At 36.5% G+C, this 23,931-nt stretch overlaps 1 protein-coding gene across 5 annotated transcripts in view; it reads left to right on the top strand.

Moving 5' to 3' along the window:
- cnih3 (cornichon family AMPA receptor auxiliary protein 3) overlaps positions 1-23,931 on the top strand; it is a 386,093-nt gene that overhangs the window by 5,424 nt on the left and 356,738 nt on the right. For all 5 annotated transcript variants that reach the window (XM_059356600.1, XM_059356603.1, XM_059356602.1 and 2 more), the window contains exon 2: positions 21,999-22,067. In XM_059356600.1, the coding sequence (XP_059212583.1) occupies positions 21,999-22,067 (69 nt within the window). The remainder of the gene's footprint in view (positions 1-21,998; positions 22,068-23,931) is intronic.

The following is a 23,931-nucleotide window of genomic DNA, read 5'->3' as shown; positions in this document are numbered from 1 at the left end:
AGACAGAGGCTATAAAGCAGGCCATAGAGAAAAGACAATGGCAGAAAATGAGTAATGAATTCCTCTGACTCAAGCATAGAACCAGTCCTGTCAGCAGGTACCATCAAGGCCTGAGTCACGGGAGTCAGAGAATGAAAAATGACTGTACACAGATGGACTTCTGTCATTTATTATTATTATAATCAATCAAACTATAAACTGCTATAAAAGTTAAATCTCTCTAAAGATACTCATCCACTTATTTTTATGTGCGGATAAATCTTACACTGTAAAAAATGTTTGTAGAAATAACAGTAAAACTCTGTCAAATACATCAGAAATAGGGCGGAAATTAAAAATTGTACATCACCGTATTAGACACTTTTAATTACTGTAAATCAAAGAATAGCACAAAACTTTTACTTTTTTCTATCATAAACTGGAAGAAACATGCAGTTTTGCTGTCGTTGTGTTTTCTGTTTTGTTGTTGTGTTTTTTGATTTGTCGTTGTGTTTTCTGTTTTGTCGTTGTGTTTTCTGTTTTGTTGTTGTGTTTTCTGTTTCGTTGTTGTGTTTTTCGATTTGTTGTTGTGTTTTTTGATTTGTCGTTGTGTTTTCTGTTTTGTTTTTGTTTTTTTTGATTTGTCGTTTTGTTTTTTGATTTGTTTTCGTGTTTTTTGATTTGTCGTTGTGTTTTCTGTTTTGTTTTTGTTTTTTTTGATTTGTTGTTGTGTTTTTTGATTTGTCGTTGTGTTTTCTGTTTCGTTGTTGTGTTTTTTGATTTGTCGTTGTGTTTCTTGATTTGTCGTTGTGTTTTCTGTTTTGTTTTTGGTTTTTTTGATTTGTTGTTGTGTTTTTTGATTTGTCGTTGTGTTTTCTGTTTTGTTTTTGTGTTTTTTGATTTGTTTTTGTGATTTCTGTTTTGTGGTTGTGTTTTTTGATTTGTTGTTGTGTTTTGCACTTCAGGGCCACCGTAATCTCTCGCATGTCTTCCCCTCTTTCTCCCCCTTTCACTCTGAATATCTCCTCTATCAATAAAGCTATAAAATGCCTAAAAAATATCTTTAAAAAATGATGCTGTGTAACTCTAGCTCTCCAAACAATAAGTAGCATTTATTTGTCTATGTAAATGAGCAACATTTTTTGATAATGCACAGGCAATTTAGTGATATTCCCAGAGTTGTGGTGTTGAAATACAATATAAATCCCAAGACCAAGACAAATATGCGGTCGATGAGAGTGAAACTTCAAGAATATCTAATACACTTATTGTTGAAACATTCTAATGCTTGCTCCTCCGTTGGTCTCTCAACAGCAAAATAGGCTGTTGAATGAAAAAAATAAATTGTGCTGATTATATGAAAGCATAGTACAAATAGCCTATTCTTGCAGTGCGTTTTCAAAGTAGAGCAGTCACATGCATTGTTAAGCTGACACTGAACCAAACATAACAACAAAGAACCCATAAAGAAGGTCTATTTTATTACAATAATACATAATATAGGAATCTTTATGGCTGTATAAAAACATTCAAAGTCATATTCTGGCTAGGGACAACTTAAAAGGAAAATTTTGCATAGATATACAATTATCTATTTCCAAGTTTAAACTGTCCTCGAGCTGGAATCAGTGCCAGAGAACTTCAAGTCCTGGATATTTACCCATAAAAAAATATGAATATTTTTCATATTAATGATAGGCATGCCACAGGATTCTAAATGCAGGATATTATGACACTTGTTGTCACTCGGTTATCAGTGATGTAATGTTATTTTGTACTTCTACTCCACTACATGCAAATATTGTACATTTTACTCCACTACATTTAGCAGCATTAGTGACTTTACAGGTCAAGATTGGCACACCTGGTGGCCCTGAAGTGCAAAGCAAAACAGAAAACACAACTGAATGTTTTCTGTTGTGTTAAGTAATTTGTTGTTGTGTTTTCTGTTTTGTGGTTGTGTTTTTTGATTTATCGTTGTTTTTTCTGTTTTGTCGTTGTGTTTTCTGTTTTGTTTTTGTGTTTTTTGATTTGTTTTCGTGTTTTTTGATTTGTTGTTGTGTTTTTTGATTTGTCATTGTGTTTTCTGTTTTGTTGTTGTGTTTTTTGATTTGTGGTTGTGTTTTTTCTGTTTTGTTGTTGTGTTTTTTGATTTGTTGTGTTTTTTGATTTGTCGTTGTGTTTTTTGATTGGTCGTTGTGTTTTCTGTTTTGTTGTTGTGTTTTTTGATTGGTCGTTGTGGTTTCTGTTTTGTTGTTGTGTTTTTTGATTTGTCGTTGTGTTTTTTGATTTGTCGTTGTGTTTTTTCTGTTTTGTGGTTGTGTTTTTTGATTTGTTGTTGTGTTTTTTGGTTTGTCATTGTGTTTTCTGTTTTGTTGTTGTGTTTTTTGATTTGTCGTTGTGTTTTTTGATTTGTCGTTGTGTTTTTTCTGTTTTGTGGTTGTGTTTTTTGATTTGTTGTTGTGTTTTTTGGTTTGTCATTGTGTTTTCTGTTTTGTTGTTGTGTTTTTTGATTTGTTGTTGTGTTTTTTGATTTATTGTTGTGTTTTCTGTTTTGTCGTTGTGTTTTTTGATTTGTCGTTGTGTTTTCTGTTTTGTTGTTGTGTTTTTTGATTTGTTTTTGTGATTTGCACTTCAGGGCCACCGTAATCTCCCGCATGTCTTCCCCTCTGTCTCTGATATACAATTATCTATTTCCAAGTTTAAACTGTCCTCGAGCTGGAATCAGTGCCAGAGAACTTCAAGTCCTGGATATTTACCCATAAAAAAATATGAATATTTTTCATATTAATGATAGGCACGCCACGGTATTCTAAATGCAGGATATAATGACACTTTAACAGCCCGCTTCAAACCAGATATAGCAATTGGCATAATCATTCTGTTCATCATATGGAATGCAGAGCGACAGTCACCCATGGGAGCACTCACGTAAGCAATTGCGAAGCCATTTTAATTAACATACAAGGTGAACTGTGACCTCCCCCGAGCTCTGCAGCTCAGCACTTAGACGCTCTGACTGCGCTCCACTGATTCTCCTCACATGTTGCTCAGCGTAATGTGCTCTAAGTGTCATTAAAGCTGGAAGCCAGCCAGACAGACATTCATCCAGCGCTCGCAGTGACAGAGGGCACAAGGTCAAAGTATCATTTACACTCCCAGGTGGGATTTCCATTATATTGTGGCAGTGGTATTTATGAAAGTTGCAAGATATGAAAGCACATTTTGTATGGATGAAGCAACAAGTAGGGAAGAATTACCAACTGTGCAAAGTGGGCCAGCAGTACCACAGCATGCAGGGTCTGGTTTGTTGTAAGATGAATAGTTTAAATCAGCGTTTCCCAAACTTTTTTTAGCTGCACACCCCCTTCTATGTCCCAAACAGGTTGACGCACCCCCAATCCCCCACACCTTCAAAAAAAAAAATGCAATAAGCTTTTTATAGCCATATTAAAGGCGGCATGTTTAACTAGAAAATTTCCTCTGGGGAAATTTTGAAAGGGCCACGGGGGCTACTGCCGGTGTGTGTACACTATGATGAGACTCTTCAGAGATTTAAAACTATGCCCTTTAACCTCAAAATGTGTGTGTGTGTGTGTGTGTAGCGAAAATCGCATAAAGTTACCTGTGTGTGTGTGTGTGTGTGTGTGTGCGTGTGTGTGCGCGCGCGTTTGAAGCATGTGTATGCATGTGTGAGGAGTGTGAGCGCTTACACGCATGTTTGATCTTTGATGTGATTACAGTTACAAATACACACACACACACATGCGCGTAAGCGCTCACACTCCTCACACATGCATACACATGCTTCAAACACGCACATGCGCGCACACACACATACACACACACACACAGGTAACTTTATGTGATTTTAATCTCAATCAAACTCCAACTTGAAGAAGCACAGAGCTAAGATGCATTTTAGCTAGCTAGCAACAGCAGTGACCACGGTTGTGAGCTATTAAAGTGACAAAATCTCATTCTCATTCAAAACGGCTTCTAAATAACAATGTGGCTGAGGTCTAATTCATTCAGGGGAAGCTTTGCTCATTTTGTCCGGGACACCGCTGTGCAGACAGTGCATGCAAATGAGCGACCCCTCCCTGGAGGATGGCGAACTTCTGCGGGGCTCCAGAGCCTCCGGTCACCATTTGTCTGCATGCTGTGGCAATGAGGAATGGTTTGAAGGTCGGCAAAGTTACCCTTTCATCTCTCCATCCTCCTCCTCCTGATATAACAACAACAACGGGAGGTGTGTGTGTGTGTGTGTGTGTGTGTGTACTTCCTAAATAGTGACACGTTTTTAACCAACAGAGTGAGGACATTTTTGCAAAGTGAGGACATTTCGGCCGGTCCTCACCAAGGTTCTAATAGTTTTGGATTTTTCATCAGTTTTAGTTTTAATTTTGTTGTGAATTTTTGTTTTCAAATTCAGTTAGTTTTAGTTAGTTTTTAGAGTAAGTTTTCTAGTTTTAGTTTAGTTTAGTTAATTTTGTGTCTTTTTTGGTCATTTTGTGTCTTTTCTGGTCATTTTCTTTCCTTTTTTTGGTCATTTTGTGTCTTTTTTTAGTCAATTTGTGTCTTTTTGGTAATTTTGTTTCTTTTTTGGTTCATTTTGTGTCTTTTTTGGTCATTTTGTGTCTTTTCTGGTAATTTTGTTTCCTTTTTTTGGTCATTTTGTTTCTTTTTTGGGTGATCTGAACTGTGCGTGTGAGATTGTGTTCAGTGAGCGGGGGTCGCGGACAACATGCATGTTAAATTGGGGGTTGAGAACTACTGGCATAGAGAGTGGGAGGATTGTAGAAATCAATTGGACCCTGGCACCAGGAGAGGAACGCTTTTATTCCTCAGCCTCTTTTCTCTTCACTCTCTCCCTTCTACCTGCCTTACTCACCAATATCAATTAAATAAGCCTACCTCAGACAAGGCAACTCTTAAAATACAGTGACACTACACATCAAGATTTCACATAAAGCTCAGGATGAGTTTTGAGGGGAGCAGCTCACTTAGCAACACACATGGCGCCTCCCTGCCAGGCGTGACTTTGCATTAGACAGAAATTTTGACAAGTACAGGGCATTCACAGTTTTAACAGAGTTGTCATGTGAATAACTCATTCACACTGAATAACTATCTCTCTATGGTGTTCTGATGGTTGAGCATGGGTTGCTATGTGCAAGAGAGAAGAGAGGACCAGAGAAGGGTCTGTGACAGCTGGAAAAGACTTTCAAGGGATGCATTGAAAAGAGATTTGAAGACAGGAGGTTGATTTAGGTTCAGACGCAGATGTAAAAGTGTGACAGAAAAATTAAAACTGAGAGAGATATTGAGCCAAGCAAGCTTTGTTCTACTTGCCTGCCAGAGGCCCGAGCTTCTTCTTGTGATATGTGACACCTAAGATACGTATCTACTATAGGGGTTTGCTGGGAATATACTGGTCAAGCCCATGAAGAAAGGGATAATCAGAGGAAGATAGATGAAAAGGGGATGAGTCAGTGTCTGCAGAAGGAGAGCAGAAGGACAGGAGCTGCAGGAGGGAGGGTGTGATCTAAGGATTCACAGCAAGAAAAAAGAAATATATGAGGGCCGGGACTTTAACGCGTTAATTAAGATGAATTAATTACACAAAAATTAACGCGTAAAAAAAATTGACGCATTTTAATCGCACTTAATTGTTGCACGGCGGAACGTTTCTCCCTGGATGAGTTTCAGGAGGAGCGATTATACTGGAGCACCAACTAGCGTTGATGAGTTGAGACAACAACAAACCACAGTGAACATGAAGGAAGAAGCTGATGAGACCTTTGGTTGGCCCCGTGGATGATGGGACATTTAGTTACTAAAAACCAACGGATGGAAGCGTCCATAAGAGCATGGTTGTGTTGCTAGGCAACAAGGAATTCACATATCACCATAGCAGCACATCCAGCCTCAAGTATCACCTCAATGCTAAACATATAGCAGCTAGCGGCTAGCGTGCTAGCTAGCGTGGATTGTGTTTTACTTCAAAAACCAAAGTATTCTAGTTTACAGAAGGTCTACCTACCTATAGGCTACCTGCATTTATGAAATGTACTATATTTATAAATATGCTATTGATACACTTAATGGCAAAAATTGCACTGGTCTGTTGGACTTGAACCAAAGTAAACAATATTTTTGTTGCTTAAGCTTATGTATTCAGTCATTATTCAATGTAGTATGTATTCAATTACATTTGTAGTAGTATGTATGATGTTGGTGGGATTATAAACATGCGATTTCCCACAAATGTAATAACTTTAATTATGTTTGCAGGGACTTATTACGTTTGTGGGGGAATTAAAATCTTCAACTTTCAATATTGTACTAACTTCCCACAAATGTAATAACGCAATGAATAATGGTCGTTGTGATTGTTGTTGTTTGTTTGTTTGTTTGTTTGCCTATACACACACTACTAATACTGACTGTGGGGGCCAAATCCAGCTGCTGGCTCTCCGCTAACACACAACCGAAATAACAACCGCAACAACCATTATTCATTGCGTTATTACATTTGTGGGAAGTTATTACAATATTGAAAGTTGAAGATTTTCACTCCCCCACAAACGTAATAGTTGTTATATTTGTGGGAAATCGCGTGTTACATTTGTAGTAGTATGTATGATGTTGGTGGGATTATTACATTAAAAGCTGCAGATTTTTATTATGTTTGTGGTTTATTACGTATGTGGGCAATTATTACATTCGCGGGATGAGAATAATGATGCAAAACATAGAAATAACTGCATTAAGACATTCTTCCAACTGCTACAGCCCTACTGTAGTATAGTGGAGAAAGAAGAGAGGGATGGTCAGTAAGACTGCAGATTTTGCATATTAGGAGTCCACACCAAGGCAGATTGGACCGCTGGATAGATGGCTGGACCAGAATACCAAACGATTATAAGACATGAAAAGGAAGGACAAGGCAGAAGCAAAGCTGTGAGTGGGCAAAAATATAGATAGGGAGAGATCAAAGGAAGACAGGAGTGATACATATTAAAGTGAAGCTCCTGGTGGAGAGGCGGAGGTTTCCTGGAAGGGTGAGGGAAACATCCTGACATGGATCCAGCTTTCGTATGAGACAGGGTTGACAGCATTGGATATAAAGGCAGAAATAGATAAAGAGATCAAGAGTGAAATAATTAATAGAGACAAATGAAGAGACCGCTTTAGTCACAGTTCGTACTGTCTTCTTTTGGATTATTTATGTCCTAATAACAGCAATGAAATAAAGATGAAGTACATCCAGCTTTACACTGAATATTCTCGTTACAACTGTTTGAAGCTGCATTTGAAATTATTTACTTATTCAGTTTTTACCACTTTAACACCAAAACAAATCCATTGTATTATTATTATTATTATTATTATTTAGTGTTTATTTGATATCAATCAATCAATCAATCAAACTTTATTTATATAGCGCTTTTCATACATAAAAATGCAACACAAAGTGCTTTACAAAAAATAAGAAAAAACAAACAATAAAAATGACAATGAAAATGATATGGACATAGCAATTACATTGGACGGACCAGATGCATTGTTTAAGTGTTTTAGCACAAGTGCTAATTCACAACACTTGTCCATAGGAAGTTTTTTTTAAAAGACAGGGCAATTAAAATAACAAGAATGGAAAAAGGAAGGACCAGACAAAGATAGAAAAAACAAAACAAAAAAAACAACAATCTGTGAATCATTTGTTCTTTCCATTTTCAATTGGCAATCAAATATCAAATAATGAAAAATAAACTTTCACTTAAACACTTTTTGAATCTCTGTGTGTGTATTTCATCATGGCAAAATGTGGTACCAGAAAATAGTCTCAAAGAGGTAACAAAAACCCACTCACATACAATAGACGTAAACCAAAGGAACGTTTAAGCAAAACACATGTACTGTATGTCTGTACTGTATAATCATACGTTAGAATTTGTTATGCAAATTGGCATATTAAATAAATCTGTCAATTGTTGTTCATTGAACACACCATCATAGTTTTAGCCATTAATCATAATGGCTGAAGAGATTTCCAGCAGCTGGGTACACAGTAATAATGCTGCAATGAAGTAGCCTGGGGAACCTTTAATCTGAGGTGGTGTGCACCATTTTGCTCCTCCAAATAGTGTGAAATGGTGTGCCTTGAGGTACGTTTTCTCCTGTTTGGAAGTGTTACCCAATAACCAATAGTGTGTGTATGCAGAAAGACAGTGCGCTTGTATACACAGGGTGTTCAATAAATCACTGTTTTCATTTAAATCAACTTGCTTCTACAGCAGGGACAGAATTTGTTCAGCAATTCAAAGAAGTGTGGAGTTAATGTCCATTGACAGAGGAGATGATAAAAGGTAACAAGTGTAGATTTAATTTACTGAGCTTTACAAGTTTTTGTGAGTCAAAGAACAACTCTCAAGTTATGTGATGTCTTTGGTCACTGTGAAAAACTGATTATAGCAACTGCGAGCAATATGTCTGTATACGTAACTTGCTATTGATTAGGGGCCAAAAAGAAATGTGTGAATATACCAGGCTAAATGAATTAGTTTAAAAATGGCAATTTGTGTTCCAGATGCCATAAGGGGGTTGGAAGCCAACTATACAAAGAATTTGACTTGAAGGTCAAAATTAGGTTCTTCAGGACACCACTAACAACCTTTCTTTCCAAGAACAATCCCAGCAACAAATGTCAGAGGAACTGTGGCATGGTTGGCGACCATACTCATATATTTTGGGACCGTCCGAAAGTACAAACATTTTGGAAAAATGTCAAAGAAGAACTGGAAAAAATTTTGGCAGTAGAACTTCCAATGGACTCTTTGTTATTTTTATTAGATGTGTTTCCTGACCACCTGTTCACCACAGAACAATGTTATATATTACACATTTTGTTGATGATTGCAAGAAAAATTATTACTATAAATTGGATGAAGAAAGATCACTCAATGGTTACAGAAAGTAAAACATGTCTACATGATGGAATATATGCCCAATTACAGCTAAAAGTACCTGTTTTTATGAGAAGGTGGGACTTCACGCTGACTCAAACCTGATTACACGAGCTGAGAGCAGACTGAGATCTGATCGTACCCACATTGATAAATGCCGAGCCTTGCATAGAAATGATCGTACGCCCATTTTACGCTCACTTTCTGTCGTACGCTCATTTAATAAATGAGGGCCAATGTCTTTTTCCTCCCTCAACCCATTTCGAGGCTCTAAAAATAGGATCTCCATCACCATAGTGAAGGCCAACGGGGAGACGGTGCACCCTGCCATGATACTCGGATGATGCTCGGATTTGGGAAATCCCAAGCGTGCTCTTATATCAAGTGTTTTTCATAATAGGAAATTACAGGACGTTGACCCTTAGTTACACAGAAACAATGACACGCCAACCTGCAAAGTAAAAAGAGAGAAACTGGGTGTTGTCTCTCAGTGTTGTTCTGACCGTTGGATGCGTTGTATCATCTGTTTTTAATGTCTGCTAAATAAATCCCGCACAAGGCTGTGATTCGAATCTCTCTGTTCGTCAAGTGTTTTCTTTAAAGATTTTCTACAACACTACTTCCAGAGGTTGCCATGCTGTGGTGAAGTCTGGGGTTGTGTGGCAAAGTTGCATATCATGGAAGTAGTGTTTTACCAGGCACTTAAATTAATTCAAAGGGATTCCACGAAACTGATCCATAGGTGTTGGCCAGGTTGAAGAACAAGACATGTGAAGAACATAATTTCACTGTTCATCTTTTCTCTCTTCTTAGTAATTACGGCTTCCAGGGGTTTGTTTTAACCCATTGAAGTCTGGAAAGCGGATTCGTCGTTTTGTAGTATTTGTATAAGCTCTCAAATACTTTTTGAATTTCATTTCTATCTGCTTCAGAGGCTGAAAAATCTATTATTTAGTAGGAAGCGTTGATACTTCTGTTGAATTTCCAGAAAAACTTCAGGTTTTAGGTGCTGATTTTAAAATCGCCCAGAGGTTTTACAGGCGTTTTAGGCGCCAATGGGTTAAATCCCTTCGTATGAACCTGTATAAATGCTTGTGTTTCCATGGTAATCAAGTTCAACACAGGTCTAAAGCTTGATTCTCATTACCTAAATGCATCGTGTCAGTATAAAAGGTAACCCAAGGCAATATAAACAGAAAGAAATGTGCTTAGAGACACGTCTAGTAATGACAAAACAAAAAGAAGTGAAGTCAGGTCCTCTGGGTATCACCTAGCGTTTAATATGCAGAGCCACACTGGTTTCCACCATGCTGTACTCAACTGTACAAACAAGGAAGTAGCTTAGGCTCAAGGTGCCCTAGTAAGACATCAGGGGAAAGAAATGCATATGTGATACAATTGATTGTGATCTCAGTGGAGCAAACAGTCAACAGGGCTTTCTGGCACCAGGCTCCCAGGGCTGTAATGGAGGTGGCGTTCAGTGTATAGCTGGGTTGTTTCTGCATCGATCCACGTGTTCATTAACCCCTGCTGGCGCCTCATCCATCATTCTGACTCCGCTGGTTCTATTGTTCTCATGCACAGTGCACACAGCTTGTCATCCGTCTTTTCCTTTTCCTTTTTTCTTATTTCAAATGTCACCTCAGTAGCACTTACAGTTAATGAAAGATAATTGGCAATGCTTGGTTTAAAAATTGTGTGCAGTTTAAAATATATATAAAAAAATGTTTTAACTCTTATTCATAAGCTTTGATGATGTCACAAGAGACCGGTGGTAGTTTTACATTAACCACAAGGCTGGTCTTATCACATTTAATGTCAGGTTTCCAAAGTCCTGACTGTTTCCATTAACCAGCCCTCTCATAGATGCATTGCTTTACATACTGTTGCTATGCACTTTATGTGTTTTTTATGCACACTGCTCATTGCACCTTATTTGTTTCACAGCACCAAACATTTTTATACTGTATATTCATATTTATTCTGCACTGGAATTCTACTCCATAACCCTTTGAACATATTGACCCCCCTTCTAATCCACAATATGGGTCAAAAATTACCCGCATTCATTTCCCATGTTATTTAATGCTGCTGTGTGTTTCTGTGCTCTATCTTTTGATATCAACTTATTTTATGATTGAATATTCCAAGGATTTTTTAAATATCTTGTTTTTGATAACAGATCATTATTTCCATTTTGCCTCTTATACTTTATGAAGAAAAAGTTTTTGTGTTATTACATAGTTAACTACTTGGCTAAGTAGCTTGCTAAGCTAACTACTTAGCAAAGAAGTTAGCTAAGTAGTTAGCTTAGCAAGCTACTTAGCTAAATACTTAGACAAGAAGTTAGCTAAGTAGTTAGCTTAGCAAGCTACGTAGCTAAAAATGGAAATGGGTCATTTTTGACCCATGTTGTGCATTAGAAGAGTAGTGACACAAAAAGGGATTTTATTAAAAAATGAATAAAGGAAAACATAAAATGTGGATGTATGATGATCAAAAACAAACTATTTGAGGAAAACCTTGAATACTGAATGATGAAAATAAGTTTTTGTAAAGATATAGAACATAAAACTATCTATCTATCTATCTATCTATCTATCTATCTATCTATCTATCTATCTATCTATCTATCTATCTATCTATCTATCTATCTATCTATCTATCTATCTATCTATCTATCTATCTATCTATCTATCTATCTATCTATCTATCTATCTATCTATCTATCTATCTATCTATCTATCTTTTTTTAATTAGACAATTTTTTGTGATCACAATTGACAAGGTGAAGTCTGTGTGGATTAACGGATGTAGAATAACTGGATTTGCATTGATTTTTATTTCTAATCAAAGATACTAGTGGTAAAGGCATCGATGATAGGCAGGTTGGTGTAAATAATTTATAATTATAAATGTAGACACTCACCTGCCACTTCATTAGGTACACCTTGCTAGTGTAGCAGATGGCTTCCTGCTCTCACACTCTGTGTTGCGTTGTGTTGTGTAGGAATAATTTAGACGTGGTTGAGTATCTGTGGGGTTTATTCTTCACAGGAAAAACAGAAAAACACACACAGCCGCTCTCCACCCTCCACTTTGCACACACAGCTCTTTTTTTATATCACACAATAAATAGTATAGCCTATACTACATTATAAACATTATGACAATACATAAACTCTCTTACACACATCTCTCACAGTCTAAAAAATGAATCATTCCACCCACATATCTCATTTTTTATAGTGCAAAAATATTGGAACATGAATTAAATTAAGCCATTAGCATACCTTCACAGGAAAAACGGAAAAACAAACACAGGCGTCACACACAGGAGCCACACAGCCACTCTCCACCCTCTGCAAGAAAAATAAAATTAAAATTCACATAAACCACAATCAACATACTCATTACACATAAGGTAACACCATTTCAAATCAGTATAAAAGAGAGTGAAACAAAAACAAAACAAAAAAAATGTCTCAAAAATGTCTCATTGAGGAAAGAGATGCGTGTTTATGCGTGTTTATTTGTAAAAACCAACACACAAGTTACAAATCCTATGGCAGGCCATTTGTGAATCACGAGTGGTTTGTTTGTGTGAATCTAGTCAAGAACGTCTCAAAAATGCGTCTTTGAGAGGTATTTACAAAAAAACAATATATCTACAAATTCACACTTATTTGTAAAAACCAAAATAGAAGTTACAAATGATAAATTTGTATTTGTGGATATAGCAAAACACATGTGTAAATCAAGGACTATTTGTAGATCACCCTTTGTGCGTTTTCAGGTATTAATGAGAAAAATATAAGCCTATACACTGCAAAAAAAGAAAAGTTGGGTTAACTCAAAATTTCAAGGCAACAAACTTCGAAAATGTTCTAAATTGGACAATTAAACTAAATATTTTAAGTTTTGTTTTTGAGTTTGCTCAACTCTGAATTCAGATTTTTATCAACTCAACTGTAAGTTGTACTAACTTATAATTTTACATTGTAATAACTTTTAATCCTTACTTCTGCTAACTTCTGCAATGTGCTGAATTGGCACGATTGTAACGCTGCTATGAAATGTCAGCTAATGTTGTGACCACAATTTTGAGTTAGCATTGATACGCTAATGGCTACTCTTGTAGCTGTAACAAGCAGCGCCGCTAGCATCAGTTAACCGCTAGCATCAGTTAGCCGCTAGCATCAGTTAACCGCTAGCATCAGTTAGCCGCTAGCATCAGTTAGCTGCTAGCTTTCGCTAATGGCCGAATTTCACAACAAAGAAATAAGAGTTATCAGAACTATTGTCCCTTGTTGTGAACCCCAACTTAAAGATATAAGTAACAACAACTCACCAACTTACATTATTGCCCTAAATGTCAATAATTTATATTTCCAAGTTTTACCAACTTAAATCACTATTTTAGGCCAAAAAATACAAGTTGGCTTTTTTTCAGTGTAGAAATGCATTGAGTTGCTGCCATGTGATTGGCTGATTAGATTTAGAAAGGGTGTACCTAATAAAGTGGCCGGTGCATGGGTTGACATGTCTACAACTACTGCTTTGTCTATGCCTCATCCCAAAGTAATACAGCATACAAAACGGTATCATCATTACTTGGTTACACACACACACACACAAAAAAAGTGAAATAAAAAAGGTCATGGTGACAAGATACACTGCTTATTTGAGATATTAACTATGTAACTGTTGTGTTGTCCTGTGACAGTAGAGGGAGGAGACCTGTCTGTCAGGAAGATACTCACTACAGCGATGCTTACTAAATTAGAAACCTATAATTAAAACTATGAAGTTACTGTTTGAGTCTGTCAGTCTGCAGAATGACATTTTAATTATACACATTAGCCTGCTACTATAACGACATTTTATCCCGAACATTGAGAGACAGAGAGAGAGACAGAGACACAGAGAGAGAAAGTTATATTTGCCTTAACGTTACATTAGTAAACAAACAACTTTTTTTTTTTTTTTTTTTTAATTCACTTTTTATTGAGGAATTTTTTAAACATTTTATACAGAACAAAGAACAAGAACAGTTGGGGTGGGGGGTACCAGTATCACACAGCATCATCATTTTCTCCTATCATCATTCTTTGCAGCAGTCGTTGTTAGTTAAATGACTGTTGAAGTTAAATTTATATAAAATCAGAACTTGTAGGCTTAACATATTCTCCGGCTTGTTAGCGGCTCGTTAAGAAGAGTAAGAAGGAGTCGCTGGATTTGTCTCAAGTCGCTTTCTTGAAAAATAGTTACTAAGGGGGTCTGAAAAGTCACACTGGGAACACTGCTTCGCCAGCTTTCACAAATGGCGTGTGTTGTTGTGTAGAGCAGCTATTCTCAACCTTGGGGTCGGGACCCCAATTTGGGTCGCGAGATGATTTCTGGGGGTCGCCAAATCATTTTGGAAGTCAGCTCTGTCTCCACTGTGTTAAAGTGTTCAAGTGTTAATGTGTTTTTGGTCACTTAATGTCTTTTTTTGTTAATTTTGTGTCTCTTTAGGTCCTTTTATGTCTTTTTTTTATCATTTTGTGGTCAATTTGTGTATTTTTTTTGTCATTTTGTGTCTTTTTTTGGTCATTTTGTGTCTTTTTTGATCGTTTTGTGTCTTTTTTGATCATTTTGTGGTCAATTTGTGTCTTTTTTGGTCATTTTGTGTCTTTTTTTTGTCATTTTGTGTCTTTTTTTAGTCATTTTGTGTCTTTTTTTAGTCAGTTTGTGTCTTTTTTTGGTCATTTTGTGTCTTTTTTGATCATTTTGTGGTCAATTTGTGTCTTTTTTGGTCATTTTGTTTCTTTTTTTTGGCTGATCTGAACTGTGTGTGTGAGATTGTGTTCAGTGAGTGGGGGTCACGGACAACATGCATGTTAAATTGGGGGTCGCGACTCAAAAAGGTTGAGAACTACTGGTGTAGAGTACTACGTCACATCCTGCTTAGCGATCTATCCAACCAGTAACCAGGCTGTTTTCAGGGGAGAATAAAGACCCTGCTCTTCTACAGGGACTAAAAAAATGTTGTCCTGGACTACTGCCAGGGCAACATCATTTATTTGACCAGATGTGTTGCATATGATCTGTTTTCTGTCTAATAACCGTCGCTGTAGCTGCTTATCATTTGGCTTTGATGCCTTGCAGAAAGTCTTGACAATTAAATCATGCATAGAGACATTTCTGGAAGGAAGAGACTTGTTTCATTTGATCTTGTCACAGTGAAGGAAGGGGTTAACTTTTGCAGCAGTATTTATTAGCATCAGGGAAACTTTCTTCTCCAGCTGTCTCTCCCTGCCAAGGTGTTCAGCACAGATACAAGCCAACACTGACAGGAGCATGTAAGCGATTTAAACACAAGCCAACTGCCAGGATAGACACAGCAGTGACCTCTGAGCAGTCTGCAGGAGAGGAGATATTTTGATCCTCCGTACAAAGTCAAAGATGGAGATTAAAATGCACGGACAGAAAAGCCTCAAAAGTGCAGTGTTGTTTTATAGGTTTAAAGAAAAAGCAACAGTGAAACTGGGAAGATGTTCCCAGTAGCTGAAGTTTTGGTAACACTTTACAATAACCATCATTTATAAATGGTAAACAGATAGTTTATTAATGTTTAATCATCATTTATAAACCATATATAGACCATTTAGAATGGAAAATAGATAATTTATTAATGTAAAACTATCTAAATCATTTATAAATGGCAAATAGATGGTATTTTAACGCAAGTTTCTGGTTACTTTACTATTAACAAACAATTAAATAATAATTAATAGTTTATTAATAGTTTTAGTTGCACTCAATACAACATTTTTAATACCATATATGTATAGCACTTTGTAAATGTTAATAATTGGTTTATAAACCATCAATAAACATCACTTCGATGGTTATTGTAAAGTGTTACCGAAGTTTTCCTTCTAGCTCTTTCCAAATTAACATCTACACTGTAAAAAAGGTGTTTAAAAACAAGATAAAAACTCTAAATCTGAGGGAAATGATCTCGCTGCATGGACAGATAATTCACTTGACAAGATTTCTTAAATTAAGATTATTAAATCTAGAAATAAGCATGTTAGAACGCTTAAAATTAAAGAAAAATGACAGTCATAAATTGCGAAATCCGTGTCAGTTTCACGGAAATTTGAGTGATTCCGTGGCTATTTCACGGATTCCTGTGAGACCATGTTGTTTTAAAAGCAGAAAGCAGAAGAAACCTGTTCAGATCTGAATTTACTGCATGCACATTGGACTTGTTTGGCACTAATATCAGAGGTTGGTGAGGAATGGTTGTTTTAAAATTAACCCATATTGAGTGGGTTTAAAATCCCAATGAATAATTGAGACAAGGCTTTAAATAATTAAAGTAAACCTTGTAGACTTTCACATTAGATTGGAGGTTCCTCTGATTACTGTTGTTGTTTTTAATCTTGTTATTTCCATATGAATGCCTTGAAGGCTGCATGGAGGGAAAAGCATGTTTTTGGTCAGTTATAGATTAACCGACTGGAAGACAGTGAAAATCAGCACACATTTACATCCACTGAAACACAACTAATTAGTCCTCTAGCACAGTAGTTCTCAACCTTTTAGAGTCGCGACCCCCCCCAATATAACATGCATGTTGTCTGTGACCCCCACTCACTGAACACAATCTCACACGCACAGTTCAGATCACCCAAAAAAGAAACAAAATGACCAAAAAAAGGAAACAAAATGACCAAAAAAGACACAAATTGAGCCAAAAAGACACAAATTGAGCAGTAAAGACACAAAATGATCAAAAAAAGGCACAAAATGACCAAAGAAAAGACACAAATTGACCAAAAAAAGACACAAAATGACCCAATAAAGAAACAAAATGACCAAAAAAAGACACAAATTGAGCAAAAAAGACACAAATTGAGCAGAAAAGACACAAAATGACCAAAAAAGGCACAAAATGACCAAAGAAAAGACACAAATTGACCAAAAAAGACACAAAATGACCAAAGAAAAGACACAAATTGACCAAAAAAGACACAGATTGACCAAAAAAGACACAACTTGAGCAAAAAAGACACAAATTGAGCAAAAAAGACACAACTTGAGCAAAAAAGACACAAATTGAGCAAAAAAGACACAAATTGACCAGAAAAGACACAAAATGACCAAAAAAAGGCACAAAATGACCAAAGAAAAGACACAAATTGAGCAAAAAAGACACAAAATGACCAAAAAAGACACAAATTGAGCAAAAAAGACACAAATTGAGCAAAAAAGACACAAATTGACCAGAAAAGACACAAAATGACCAAAAAAGGCACAAAATGACCAAAGAAAAGACACAAATTGACCAAAAAAGACACAGATTGACCAAAAAAGACACAAAATGACCAAAAAAGACACAAATTGAGCAAAAAAGACACAACTTGAGCAAAAAAGACACAAATTGACCAAAAAAGACACAAAATGACCCAATAAAGAAACAAAATGACCAAAAAAGACACAACATGACAAAAAAAAGACACAAAATGTCCAAAAAAAGAAACAAAATTACCAAAAAAGACACAAATTGACAACAAAATGATCAAAAAAATACACAAAATGACATAAAAAGACACAAAATAACCAAAAAAGACACAAAATGACAAAAAAAAAACCCACATTGACCAAAAAAAGACATTAAATTACCAAAAAGACTAAAACACATCAACACATTTTTTTCATGAAACAGACATGTTCATGTCTGTTTCTCTGCTCTTTTGCCTCCCTTTATATTATTATAATACTAGGTATTTTATTGTATTCTATTTATTTCTCTTTTTGTTTTAGTGGTTGTCTTTTTTTGTGGCTCTTCGTTCTAATGTACCGTTTAAAAAACAAAAATGTGGAAAACAGCTGTTGAATAACTTATGTCTTGTATTTATGCTTAGGAATGCTGATTTCCACTAAAAAATATTATTAAAAAAAGATTTTAAAAAAAAACACACTCCTCAACCATAATGTTCATATGCATACCTGTATATCTGGTAAGCTTTGATAGGTAAGAAGTCACTGTTAGCAAACATATTTCTACTTGTGGTGAAATTTGAGGATTCTTTTTTTTTTTTTTTCATATATATCTTTATTGGGTTGTCAGGACATAATACATATTCAATCAGAAAAGGTACATTTCACCCATTTTTCCCCCTTTTAGAACAACCCCCCGCCCCCCGAACCAGAGAGTTACATTCACATAAAATAAGCAAAAAACAATAAATAGTAATGATAATGAGAACATACAACTCTCTCCCCCTCAAAGAAAAACAGGAGGGGTGAACAGTAGCCAAATAAACAATCATAAAAAACGAAAATTAAAAATAAAATATACAAATTTGAGGATTCTTAAAATTACATCTACACAGATGTGAAGCCCAGGCAGTCTAAATATCGAACCTATCAATAATAAAAAGTTATTGGCTTGTATTTCTTTCCTTTGTTTTACCAATAATGTTATCAATATATGTCTGTAGTTTGAGAAACCAAATCACAGTCGACCTGTGTAGAATCTTTTCTTTCATAACTCTCTTCAACTTTACAGGCGAGGCTCAATATATCTGGAAAAAAACTATTATCATCCTGGTAAATATATAAATCGCTGCAGGCGATATTTTTATTCCCAGGTAGGTTAAGGCATGACCTGCTGCCTCTCATTGGCTGAGCCAATTCACTATAAATACACATAAATACAGCTTAATACTTATTTTTAACTTACTTTAAGTCACTGTGTAGAATTAGCTGCAAAATATGGGATCTCATAACACTCTTTTTGACAAAGCTCATTAAAGTAAAAAGAAAGATAATCTCCTGTTTTTTGTTTTTTTTATGCCTCTGAACCACACTACAAAAAAGCCAACTTGTATTTTTTGGCCTAAAACAGTGATTTAAGTTGGTAAAACTTGGAAATATAAATTATTGACATTTAGGGCAATAATGTAAGTTAGCACAACAAAGGAAGCCAGTTGTCTGCTCAAAAACAAGTTGGTGAGTTGTTGTTACTTATATCTTTAAGTTGGGGTTCACAACAAGGGACAATAGTTCTGATAACTCTTATTTCTTTGTTGGGAAATTTGGTCATTAGCGAAAGCTAGCGGCTAACTGATGCTAGCGGCTAACTGATGCTAGCGGCTAACTGATGCTAGCAGCTAACTGATGCTAGCGGCTAACTGACGCTAGCGGCGCTGCTTGTTACAGCTACAAGAGTAGCCATTAGCGTATCAATGCTAACTCAACATTTTACAGTTTATGACAGTATAATTTAAAGTTTTATGCTATTCTTTGATTTACGGTAATTAAAAGTATCTACTACGGTGATGTACAATGTTTAATTTTACGACCTATTTCTAATGCAATTTGACAGTGTTTTACTGTAATTTCTACAAACATTTTTTACAGTGAGGGGCAGATACACACAATATTTTTTCCCTTTCATATTCATGGCCCCCTCTTCTCCAAGGAACCTTCTTGTTTTTGCACATGTTTTCACATCTCAGTAGTTACTTTGGGTACAATCCTATCATAAATTGCAGAACTGATAGTGCAACCAAAATACTAATTAAATTATCCTTTAAGCCTGACATCTTTGTGTGTGTGTGTGTGTGTGTGCGTGCACGTGTGCACACATGCATGCATGTGTGTGTGTGCACGTGTGCATGCATGCATGTGTGTTCCCTTATCACCCATGAGGAGCAGCCCGAGGGAGCTAACACACTGTAACAGAGCAAGGCAATGAGCCAGCATCACTGTTGGGATCCACTGGGAAATAACATGTAAAGAGCTGCCTGGCAGTGCGGGGGCGAGCCCAGGGAAATAACCCCAACCTCTGCTGCCTCTCTGATCTTAATTCCCCATACTGGGCTGACACACACATCCACATGTACAGATGTACAAACCACTGTGTCCTGTGTGTCTTCCTCGTATAGATAGAGCACACAATGCATGGATAGCATGCATTTAAACCACACAAACAATACATTTTACAGCCAAACACACACACTGATGTCCTAATGCTGATCTAATATTGTACATTCCAGGAAGTTGCACATACACTGAAGACACAGTGTAGCTCATGTGCAGAAACACTGACTGACACACTTTTATCTCTTCCTGTATGCACACAATCCTTCCTCCTGAGGACAAACTTAGTCAAGCAATGTACGATACCATTTTTTTTTTTTTTTTTTTTTTAACATTTCAAATTCTTTATTGAGCATGATAGTGTTTTGAAAGTAAAAAAAAGATTCAAAATCACATTTTATGTTGGACTAAAGGACAAAAAAAAAGACACAAAATGACCAAAAAAATACAGAAAATGACCAAATAAAGACACAACATGAGAAGACAAAATGACCAAAAAAACACAGATGAAGACACAAAATGACTAAAAAAAGACACAACAAAAGACACAAAATGACCAAAAAAGACACAAAATGACTTACAAAGACACAAAATGACCAAAAAAAGACACAAAAAAGACACAAAATGAGAAGACAAAATGACCAAATAAACACAGACGAAGACACAAAATGACTAAAAAATACACAAAATGACTTACAAAGACACAAAATTACTAAAAAAAAGACACAAAATGACCAAAAGTGTTACACTAAACACACAAGACCCAAATAAAATAGAGTCCCACTAGAATAAAAACCAGAGTTGGATGACAGGATCACACACATCCACATGTACAGATGTACAAACCACTGTGTCCTCTGTGTCTTCCTCGTATAGATAGAGCACACAATGCATGGATAGCATGCATTTAAACCACACAAACAATACATTTTTTGTTACTCTGCATGCACACACACACAGCCAAACACACACACTGATGTCCTAATGCTGATCTTATATTGTACATTCCAGGAAGTTGCACATACACTGAAGACACAGTGTACACTGTAAAAAATGTTTGTAGAAATAACAGTAAAACACTGTCAAATACATCAGAAATAGGGCGTTAAATGAAAAATTGTATATCACCGTATTAGACACTTTTAATTACCGTAAATCAAAGAATAGCACAAAACTTTTACTTTTTTCTGTCATAAACTTTAGAAAACAGTTTTGCTGTAAAAAATATTAGATTTTTCATTTAAAATGAATGGAGAAATACCATAATGTCACAAGGACATAACTACCCTAAAAATAATAGCCAAAGGACCTAACAAAGGACCTAAAATGACCAAAAGAGTCACAAAACGACCAAAAAAAGAGACAGAAAACGACCAAAAGAGACACAAAACCATCAAAAAAGACACAAAATGACCAAAAGAGACACAAAACGACCAAACAAAGAGACAGAAAACGACCAAAAGAGACACAAAACCATCAAAAAAGACACAAAATGACCAAAAGAGACACAAAACTATCTAAAAAGACACAAAATTACAAAAAAAAAAGACAGAAAACGACCAAAAGAGACATGAAATTATCAAAAAAAGACACAAAATGACCAAAAAAATACGTAAAATTATCAAATGAGACACAAAATTACCAAAAAGAGACACAATAGGGATAAAATGGCAAGTGATTTTTCAGTCTAAATGACAGATTTAGCTGATATTTACATTTAAATTTACAGTAGAAAACCCACTCACTGTATTTTTTACGGTAAAGTTCTGGCAACCACAGCTGCCGGTATTTTACCGTAAATTAAACAGAATATTTTTTACAGTGTAGTGCTATATATTGGCTGCAGTGACTATACCTGTAAGAAGGATCCTTTCATTGGTGTTTTTTTTTTGTTTGTTTGTTTGTTTTTCCCATAGGATTTGTTCTCACTGTTAGAATATATATCACCAACCTTTAACTGTGCCCTGGTTGCACATGTTTCTATTGTTATTTGACATGCAGGTAGAGATAATCTATGGTAATAACATGCAGCCCTGCTTTCATTCTCAATGCTGCATTGCTGGTTGTGAGACCCACAGGAGGTTGTTGACATTTCATTCTATACCGTCCCTCTTTTTTCTTACTGAAAATGTACTCCTCACTTCTTTTCCTCTCTCTTTCTCACAGATAACAGCTTTTGATGAGCTCCAGGCTGACTTCAAGGTCCCAATTGATCAGGGCAATCCACTCCATGCGGTAGGTTTTCATTCATACCAAGCATCTGATTGATATTAATGTCCTATTGTTCATGAATTGTTGGAAGATATTGAAATCAATTTGCTGAGATAGAGACACATTTCTCTTTCTGATCTATCGCTCTCTAGGGCAAATTCACAAAAAGATTGCACCGTTTCTGCAGCTTTCAAAAGGAGCAAAAGAAACTGTTTGATTCTTAAAACTCCTGGAAAGGCTGAAATGCATCCTTTACTGTGCTGCCAAGCAAGTAGCATCTCAGTGCTCCAGTGCTATTTGCAGATATTTCGTACAGAAATGAACTATTACTATCCAAATGAGGTTCATTATAAAAACAGTCCTTAGCCGTGTTTCCACTAGGGGGAAAAGTGTCCTAGTGATAGTCTAGTGATCGCTAAGTGAACACCTCCTGCAGCAGCAGCACATACACACTGTACTGCTACAGAGCTAACTGTAGCTAACTGCGCTAATGGTTGTTCTTCTTAACAAGCCGGCTTGTTAGCGGCTCGTTAAGAAGAGTAAGAAGGAGTTGATGGATTTGTCTCCAGTCGCTTTCTTGAAAAATAGTCGCAAAGGGGGTCTGAAAAGTCGCTAAATTTAGCAACAAAGTCGCTAAGTTGGGAACACTGCTTCGCCGGCTTTTACAAATGGTGTGTGTTGTTGTCGTGTAGAGTACTACGTCACATCCTGCTTAGCGATCTATCCAATCAGTAACCAGGCTGTTTTCAGGGGAGTAAAAAGACCCTGCTCTTCTACAGGGACAAAAAAATTCCTGACAAAAGCTGGCTCCAGACTGCTCGTATTCAAATTAGGGGCGTTTCAGCGAGTGAGACCCGCCTCATTCCAGGTATTGTCCGGTAGTGGAAACAGCCCTCTTGACAAAAATCAGCCCTGTGTGAAAAAAAGTGTGTGAAAAAAAGTGTGAAATAACTGAAAACATGTCTTATATTCTAGTAAGCAAAGGGTGGTTACTTTGAGGAATCTAGAATATAAGACATGTTTTCAGTTATTTCACACTTTTTTTGGTAAGTACATAATTCCATATGTGTTCATTCATAGTTTTGATGCCTTCAGTGAGAATCTACAATGTAAATAGTCATGAAAATAAAGAAAAACGCATTGAATGAGAAGGTGTGTCCAAACTTTTGGCTTGTACTGTACTTTTCTAGTTTTTAGAGTATGCCTTCTTTCAGTATGAAAACTACGCACTCTTTGATACATGATATACCTGGTTACTCACAATAATCCACGGACCTTGTAGTGACCAGTTTACTGCTTATAGCTATATAAGTTTCAAAATGTTTTTGTTGAAGTTGCTGTTTTTAATTTTTGAGCTTTAAGCACCACAAGCACAAGTTTCTCTAGGTCGTCCTCAGACGAGCCTTCCATCGTCGCTTCCAGTCATCCCGATTCTCCAAACATCTGGCCAGTTCATTAGTACTTTGTGCTCCTGCATCGTCCTTGAGTACGTCCACATATGTTGGTGTGGGTCGTCCCACAGACCGGCGCCCATGTGTTGGTTCCCACAGCACCAGTTTGCTGGCCGACAGTTCTTGGTGCCTTTGGCAGTGTCCTGCTAGTCTCGTTCTCCTGGCTGCTATTTTCTCGTTCAACCTTGGTATTCCCTCATACAGAGTCTTGTTAGTAACATGTGTACTCTTACTGATGTTAAGAACTGCACACAGCATTCTGGTGTAGAACCCGTCTAGAGACTTCTGCAGGGTCGGCTTCAGGGTCCAGCATTCACTACCATATAGGAGAACAGACTCCACAGTTGCATAGAAGAAGCTAAGTTTGATTTTAAGGGGGAGGTTGTAGTTCCATACACTGGTCATGCCATTCAGGGGCCTCCATGCAAAGGCCTTCC

The sequence above is a fragment of the Centropristis striata genome, chromosome 18 (assembly GCF_030273125.1).
Source record: "Centropristis striata isolate RG_2023a ecotype Rhode Island chromosome 18, C.striata_1.0, whole genome shotgun sequence".
Taxonomy (NCBI): Eukaryota; Metazoa; Chordata; class Actinopteri; order Perciformes; family Serranidae; genus Centropristis; species Centropristis striata.
The sequence above is the reverse complement of the archived record's forward strand: the minus strand, read 5'-3'. Positions and strand labels throughout refer to the sequence as shown.